Genomic DNA, 8,711 nt, shown 5'->3' with positions numbered 1-8,711 from the left:
ATATTTAAAGACAGAATATTATCCTCTCTTAGCCCTGACTGGCCTAGAATTCAAGACCAGGCTGGCCTAAAACTCACAAAGATCTGCCTCCCTCTGCCTCCTGAGTGCTGGGATTAAAGGGTTGAATGGTCAGGCTCAGCCAAATAGAAACGTTTTTAAAGTGAAATGATACTATGTTCTTACCCATCAGTTAGTATTTCAGTACCAAAATTTTCATGATTGTAAAAGTGATAAAATGTTACTTTGTAGCTTTTAAAAATATCACCTCTCCACTTCTTTCTATGATTAGCTGATAATCTCTCTCTCTCTCTCTCTCTCTCTCACCACTGGATGTCACTTTGTTGCAAAAGAAGTCAATCCAAATTAACCTCAATAATTAGAATCTGATCTCTAAAACACTAACCCTAATACCTCAATATAAAAGTTTACCTGCAAAAGACAAAAATCGGCTCTTTCTTTTTCTAGTTAATAATACCTGGCTGAAATCGGCTTCAGATACTTTGAGGCTTCAAACATGAAACAAGAAGTACAGCAGGATTTCTAAGATCATCACAAGTCAAAACAAATCAGTGAAATTCATCATCATACAGTCAACATTTATATGAAAAGAAAGAAGGTAAGTGGCATGTAAAAGAGAAAACAGGCATTCTCAAATAATGAATGCTGCTTTTCTAACCGCAATCATATACTACTTTTAGCTTTATGAAAAAAGTATTCAGAAGCAAGAAAATCTGGGAAATGATTAGTTTTATTTTTTCTATCTCCATCCCAAAATGATTTTTTTGTCTTTGAGACAGGGTCTCCCAATAACCCTAGCTGGTCTGGAACTCACTATGTAAAGCAGGCTGGCCTTGAACTCAGTGGCCTGCCTCTGTCTCTGCCTCCAGAGGGCTGGGATTAAAGGGGTGAGCCACCAAGCCTAGCTACAAAATGGTTTTTAACAATTAAATGTTATTACTCTGTCAGTCACAAGTGGTAGTTATAGCCAATAGCATAAAATGAAGGCTAGGGACAGCATTTTTAGCTTCCAAATTTAGAATATTTGAATGTCTGAAGAGTCATTTTCTCTTATGCAATGTGAACAATTCACCTTTCTGATAAATATATGGATATTAATATACTGGTACACCTAGGGGCATGTTTCTCTCATTCAGATCTTCTTTCTTCCTTACAACCCACTACAAAGGGGACTTAGCAAATGAAAACATCAAACACACACACAAACACACACACACACACACACACACACACACACACACACACACACCTATGTCCCCACATCCAATCCTCCTGGGAAGAACTGCTGAATCACTGCCACAATGAGTCAAGTGTTACTGATGGACTGTACTACACCCTTTGAATTTTGCTGAAGTAGGAAAGTTATGAGCTCCTGATTTAGACGAATCATCTGGTTACATAAGTTCTATGATATCCTAGACTGTTTCCAAGAAAACAAAGCTTTTAAATTCTAGAAAAACATGCCTGAAAAGAATAAATTTCAAAAAAGATCAAGGTATGAACTGTCAACAGCTGTTTTACAAGCAAGAGGAGATCCCAGATGCTACTGCTAGGGCAAGGAAACATTTGTTCCTGAATTTTTGAGTTGGAAACAAAAACACTTTTTAAAAAATCCATTCTATTCCATTCCCATTCCCATTCCCATTCCATTCTATTCTTCTATTCATTTCACTGGGGATCGAAGCTAGGGCCTTGGTGAACATCTAGAAAAACTTACCTGTGCTACATTCCCAGCCTAAAAAAAAAGCAACATTATAGATGCTAAGTATAGTTGAAACGGGTCTAAAACTTAAGAATGAGTCAAATAAATTTGTATGAGTTGGCTTTGGAAAATACTGTGGGAAAATATCTAGCAACTCTATACAAAATTTAGAAATAAACCCCCTGGAGAGTTTGGATTTTCCAATTTATCTCTGCAAGGTTCTTTGCAAAATGTGATGTTTAAACATCAAGTTAAACAATCATAAAAATTTCAGCTCTAATTATATATTTTATTCTCCTAAAATAATATGTTTCACTCTATAGGAACCATTTCAGCAAGAATCACTTACTTTTTTCTGAGCAGTTGCGGCTCGCTGTAATTTCTCTTTAGCTAGATTATACTTTTCTTCTCTGTCCTTGATACGCTCATGAAGCTTATGTTTTTCTTCCAACCACTGTATCTGTTTTTCCTCCAATGTCCTGCCAGAGAATATGTACACAAAGCATAGAAGTCATAGAAATTCTTAGGATCAAATATCACAATTGTTCTCAAACTTTTTAAAAAAAATTTATTATTTTTATTTTATGTGTATGTGTGTATTGCCTGCATGTAGGTTAAGTGTACCCGTGTTGTGCAATGCCCACGGAGGTCAGAAGAGGCTGTCGGATCCCCTGGGACTGGAGTTACGGACAGTTGTTAGTTGCCATGTGTGCTGGGATTCGAATCCGGGTCTTCTGCAAGAACAACCAGTGCTCTAAACCGCTGAGCCATCTCTCCAGCGGTTCTCAAACTTTTTACCTGCCTGACCACATCCTTAACTTTTCCAACTGTATGGTCACATACTTCTTCACACTGCTATTACAGAGCAAGTTTTAGGAATCAGACACTATACTTGGAACATTTACTATCTTGCATAAAGAAGCATGTCTAGAGAATTGTAATCCCTTTAATCCCAGTACTCAGGAGGCAGAGGCAGTGGATCGCTGTGAAATTGAGGCCAGGTCAGCCTAGTCTCCATAGAGTTCCAGGCCAGATGGGCTACTGGAAGACCCTGTCTCAAAACAAAGAAACAAATAAACCAAAAACAAACCAAGAAACATGTCTAGTTATTGGTAGGATAAGTACTTAATAACCAGGTCTGAACTATGACAACCACCAAGCTATGAAAACTGTGCCTAATAAAGATGGTTAAAAATCAAGCCTGGCATCAAATCTTAATGCAGTATGTTTCTGTCTAGAGTAAATTTCATATAAATGTTTTAAGGTTTATTATTGTAACATAATTTAAAAGTACGCTGTATTTATTGATATGATTTTAAATATCATCACTATGGTCTAGTACAAATGAGAATAACAAAACCTGCTATGGCTAGATTACTTGCTTATTCAGTTGTACAGATCTTTAGCCAGATAATTCTATTAAGCTATATCCCCAGTCCCATTTTACCACATTTAAACAAAATTTTTTAGAAAATACAAGTCTTGAACATATTTTTGCTACTAGTTTACTGTCTACTGCTAATAAATTTCAAGGCCAAATGAATATAAATAAGTAAATAATCTCTCAAAAGGAAAGTCCAAGTCTAGTTCAAAGAAGTTGGTGTTTGTACACCACAGACACACACACAAATAGCAACCCACAACCAGATTACTCTGTTCTTTGGTATTCAGAATAAATTTGCAAAAGAATGTTCTGGTCTGCTCAATGAATAAAGGTTTTAACTTAAGGCTTTTCAGAATGCTGTGCTTAGGCAGCAGTTTAAAAGTCATTCTTCCAGGTCTAAATTTTTTAAAAATATTTTATTTTTATTTTATGTGTATGAGTGTTATGCCTGCATGTGCCATGTGGGTGCTGGGATTCAAACCCAGGTCTTCTGCAAGAACAGTCAGTATTCTTAACTGCTGAGCCATCTCTCCAGCCCCAGGTCTAAATTTTTAAAAAACAATTCAAGAGTCTCAAAAGTTCATTTTATATAAACAGAAAATACGTTACCTAAGGCCATGATATACAACAAAGGGTATTTATTAACAAAGCACATTCAATGTTTCAATCATCAATAAAATGTGCTTTATATAGTAGAGAGAAAACGTAGCTTGTACATAAAAAAAAAAAACCTCTACTTTTCAACTTCTAGCTGCACTTTTTCAGATTGGCTTCTCAAATTTCGGCATTCTTGTTTTAATCTCTCCACCATTTCCTTTAGCATTTGGTTTGAATTCAGCAAGTCATTCTCTGACTGTGCCAATGAAGTCACTTGGAGCTGCTGCTTTATATAGTAGAGAGAAAACGTAGCTTGTACATAAAAAAAAAAAACCTCTACTTTTCAACTTCTAGCTGCACTTTTTCAGATTGGCTTCTCAAATTTCGGCATTCTTGTTTTAATCTCTCCACCATTTCCTTTAGCATTTGGTTTGAATTCAGCAAGTCATTCTCTGACTGTGCCAATGAAGTCACTTGGAGCTGCAAACGACTGATTTGCTTAAAAAAAAAAAAAAAAGAGAAACAGGTACTAAGACATTCAGCAAGGTAGTAAGAAGCAGAAGACACTAAGCATTTCCCCTCAGGAATGTCCCTCCCACTGGCAGGCCCTCAAGGGATGACCTTTAAATGAGATAATACCATTTCTCACTATAACCAGAGACTCTCAATATCATATGTTCCTCAGATCAGATTCCTTTCTTTCATCCTCAAAAAAGCATGGCAGATGAGGTTTGGGGAGTGGGAGCTTTGGAAAGAATTTTATGAAAGAACAGGAGGAAAGAATTCAGTAGAGTCTGTCTCTTATTACTCAAGCCTTTCCCCATTTTTCTAAGAAGGGATTTTAAAAGCAAGTCAGTTGAGAAAATAGTTGAAGGAACTTGTTTTCCCCAAACACATAAGATCAGCTATCCTACCAGACAGTCTGCTCTCTGAGCAATCAGTGATTGCTGGGTATAAATGCTGGAAGAGTTACTCTTGTTTTTTTAAAAAGTTTCCAAGTAGTTTATATGTCCCAGTACTGACAGAATAAAGATGCTCTAGAAATCTAATAAATGCTATGGAATTTTTAGCCTCTAAAGCCATTTATCAAAGTCATAATCTTTACTCCATCCCAAATTTACCTTCAAGTGGAAGTACTTTTTCTTGGGTAAAGTTACATTTACATCCCTCGTAAGCCATTTCTATCAACTAATAAAGTTTTCCTTTTTCTTTCACTTTCTTTTACCTCTCTTCATTCATTCTGAGAGACCTTTCAGGGCAAACAGAATTAAGAGACAGAAATCTAAAGAACCCATTATGGGTCTGGGATGTAGCTCTGGTAAAGCACATTTGTCTAGTTACTATGCATAAAGGAACTGACTTTGAACCCCAGCACTACCAAAACAAAAAGCATCATGAAATTCAAGAGTCAAAAGAAACACGGTTTTGCTACATAGCTCAGGCTAGCCTCAAATTCATAGTTTTTCTGCTTCTACCTCTCAAGGGCTAGGATTATAGGCAAGCACTACCACACAAAGCAAGAACCATGATTCTTGATGCAATAAATTAGGTAAATGGGAAATAATCCCATTATATCCTGACGGTATCAAAGCCAAGTAAAACTATACATTGTCTATAGAGCGATTATTAGATGGATACAGTAAAACAGTATCTAATATTTCCACTTTAGAATGAATTTCTTCATGTAGAACTACCTTTTTTCTTTTTTCTTTTTTTTTTTACTGAAGTGATAAACATTAAATTTATATTACAGATTCCCAAATAAGTAACCTTCAAGGAGCTTAATATCACGCTATATCCATAGGATGGAAAAAATACAAAAAAAAAACCAAAAAAACCCCAATGCCAAAACAATATTATAGTAATATCTGTCAGAGAATCAACATTATGTCCTCCTAAGTAAGGTTCCATAACTGCACATACAAAGCAGTACCAGCTAATGTTCAAGTACAAATCCTAAATATGGGTTCTTCACCATATATCACTTATAGAGGAAAAGAAAAATATGAACTCAGAAACAAATACTCTTGTATTTTGCTCAACATACATTTCCTTTAAAATATAAATATCTTTCCATAAATAAACCTCTTAGATTTTATATGGACATAGGAAAAAAAAAAAAAACACTTCACGAAATGAATATAAAGTCACACAAGTAACTTTAAACTTCAGTAATATTTCTAAATTTTAAAATTCACAATAACAAAATATTGCTATGTTAATTATAACTTACAAAACTAACACAGTTCATAATGTATCAAAATAGTAAGATAAACAGCAAAAGTAAAGCAAGGCTACTAAATCAGAGAAACTGAAACATTTTATCTTACATAACAGCTTTATCATTGCTGTCAAGTGTGGTGACCAGATTACAGAATACAATATGGAATTGCAATAACTACATAAAACAGATTTAAAGAAGCACTCAAAGAAATAAAAGCACAATGTTTACTACAATCATACCTGTTTCAGTTCAGAATTTTCATTTTTTTCTTTCTCTGCATTTTCAGTATTTACAATTTGTTGTTGAAGTTTTAACCTAAAAACCACAACCAAAGATCATGAATTCATAGTTCATTTATTTCACTGTTCAAGACATTCATTCTACTGAAGGATCATCAGGCTTGGTGGCAAATGCTCTTACCTACTGAGCCATCTCTCTGGCTCCTCCTCTCTCAGTATTTTATTCATCTGCTCAATTAAATGTTTATTTTTCTTTTCTTGAGACAGGGTCTCATGTAGCATAGGCTGGCCTCCAACTCATTATGTAGCCATTATGTAGCCACATAGCCGAGGGAAGATGATTGTGAGCATCTATCCTTCTGCTGCACTTCCTTAAGTGCTAGGATTATTGGCAAGTGCACTACCTTACCTGGTTTTATGCAGGACAGGGGATTCATCCCAAAGCTTCATGTATGCTAGGCAAGTACTCAACCACTCTACATTCCCAGTCCCTCTTTTATTATATGTTTACGGATGCTGGTAACCTAGTCCTTTTAGTTACTGAGTTAAAGGATTCTTTCCACAAAAAGATGATGATGAAATCGTAAGAATTCAGAACACTTTGATAGTTTAGGGCCAGAATGAGAAAACTTAGGCTCTAAGTATATCCTTACACAGGTCAAGAACTTGGATAGACTTGGTCAATCATTGGAAAGATGACACCTAAAGTCAAGGCTTGAATGGTTTCTAAACAAGTTACATAAGTAGGAAGAAAAATAGTCTTCCATAAAGTTGAAACCAAAGAAATGGTAAAGAATATCTAAGTATCAGGAAAACATGAAACAAGAACACTATTAGTGTCGATCATAGGAGATACTATAGAGCATAGGCCTAACTACAATACTAAAACAGCACTGTTTAGAATCTAAAGCTACTGAGATTTCCTTTTCTTCTAGAAAAAAATTATTCTGTGATTTAGGAGAAGTGATTAAATTAAAAATAATTAAACAAAGTGGAAGAAAAAGAGAAGTATAAGGACTACCAGCTTATATCTTCCATGAGAGGAAAGTAACTAAGGGAAAGAAAAGGTATTTACGTCTTTGAAGTGCATGGTTCTAGGAGATGACAAGACCCAGGATATGGACAGGTGATAACAGATTAAAGATAAAGAATTCCTGGGTGAAGACACAATAAACTATACATCTAACCATGTTGTATAGTTCAACAATATGGAAGACTGATGGCAAGGGACAGAAAATAGAGAAATTTGAGCAAGATAGAAAAGACCTCAGTGTCTACTGAAAAGTTATCTGGTACAACAGATTTGAAGAAAAAAGAAAAAAGGGATGAACTAGATGTACCACATATCAGGGAAAACCCATTTTAAACAAACAATCAAATGGTCCAAAAACAAGAATAGAGTTTATAATTGCTGATTTGATCCCTGCTGTTTGAGAAGGGAAGAAAGAATAATTTCCACTTAAAGTGACTAGAGGTTCTATGTCCTTAGGAAAAAAAATCAGGATTCAGTGAGGGCCTTTAAAAAAATGTTGAAATGCAAAATATTTCTAAAATATTCTAGAATACAATAGGCAGTTATTAAAAGGAGACCTTTGCTGGGGATGTAGCTCAGGGATAGTAGAGGTGTTTGTGCAAGACTTGGGGTTGAGTCCCAGCACGGAGGAGGGGGAGGAAAGGGGGAAAGAGGTGAGAACAAGAGCTTTACTAAGTGGGTAGTGTGAACACACAAAGTGAAGGATGAGTAAATTAGAGAATGGTAAACCATAACTACCTTATAAACATAACTACCTTACACTTTAAATGTAATCATGGGGGCTCTGTCGTTAAAAGCACTAGCTGCTGTTGCAGGACGCAGGTTTGATTCCTAGCACCCATATGGCAGCTAACAAGCATCCGTTAACTCCAGTTCCAGGGAATATAACACCCTATTCTGGCCTCTGTGGGCTTTGCATACATGTGGGCACTTATGCACAAGCACACAAAACACTCATACACATAAAAATAAAATAAAAAATTAAGTTGATAATGGAAGTAGAAATAGGAGGTAGGATAGAGGGCCAAGTTACAACAGGAAATCTACTTGTAGAAAATGTTAACATTAAGATGGAACTATTCTACATTCTTTTCAACTGTGCTCCTACCAACTGTGATGATCAGGGTCTAGGTTTTCTAGGTCATACAGCTGTGATATGTGCTATTTCAACATTCAACAGATTTACTGAATGCCTTTAAGTGCTGAGCCCAGTTCTAATAGTTGTAGAGTGAATAAAAATAAATAAAATGAATTCATAGTAACGATGTGAATATTGAAAAGTCCTACAGAAAATCAAGTTGGACAAAATCCCACCATAGACATGGGAAGTAGGTAAGATACTCCAATCCTATCTGAGGAACTACTGGCAATAGATAGCTGCTGGGATGGGAGATTCAATCTCGTTTAAGGGTGAGACTCTTAGTAGGTTGATCAGGGTAGGGTGGATGAACCCACACCAAAAGGCATTTAGGGACACAAAGCTAACTCTACGGGCCTTGTGTGTGTGTGTGTGT

At 35.8% G+C, this 8,711-nt stretch overlaps 1 protein-coding gene across 9 annotated transcripts in view; it reads right to left on the bottom strand.

The window, feature by feature from the left end:
• Cep83 (centrosomal protein 83) overlaps positions 1 to 8,711 on the bottom strand; it is a 132,018-nt gene that overhangs the window by 29,518 nt on the left and 93,789 nt on the right. For 3 of the 9 annotated variants that reach the window (XM_029563096.1, XM_008832085.2, XM_029563098.1), the window contains 3 exons: positions 6,165 to 6,240; positions 4,042 to 4,199; positions 2,070 to 2,199 (listed from right to left, as the gene is read on the bottom strand). In XM_029563096.1, coding sequence (XP_029418956.1) covers positions 2,070 to 2,199; positions 4,042 to 4,199; positions 6,165 to 6,240 — 364 coding nt within the window. Of the gene's footprint in view, positions 1 to 2,069; positions 2,200 to 2,433; positions 2,455 to 3,835; positions 3,913 to 4,035; positions 4,200 to 6,164; positions 6,241 to 8,711 lie in introns of those variants that run through there. The other 6 variants (XM_029563097.1, XM_029563100.1, XM_029563101.1 and 3 more) reach the window with 6 other exon arrangements.

Source organism: Nannospalax galili, unplaced genomic scaffold, assembly GCF_000622305.1.
Source record: "Nannospalax galili isolate Female #2095 unplaced genomic scaffold, S.galili_v1.0 scaffold734, whole genome shotgun sequence".
NCBI classification, from domain to species: Eukaryota; Metazoa; Chordata; class Mammalia; order Rodentia; family Spalacidae; genus Nannospalax; species Nannospalax galili.
Note: the sequence above shows the minus strand (reverse complement) of the source record. Positions and strands in the feature narration are given on the sequence as shown.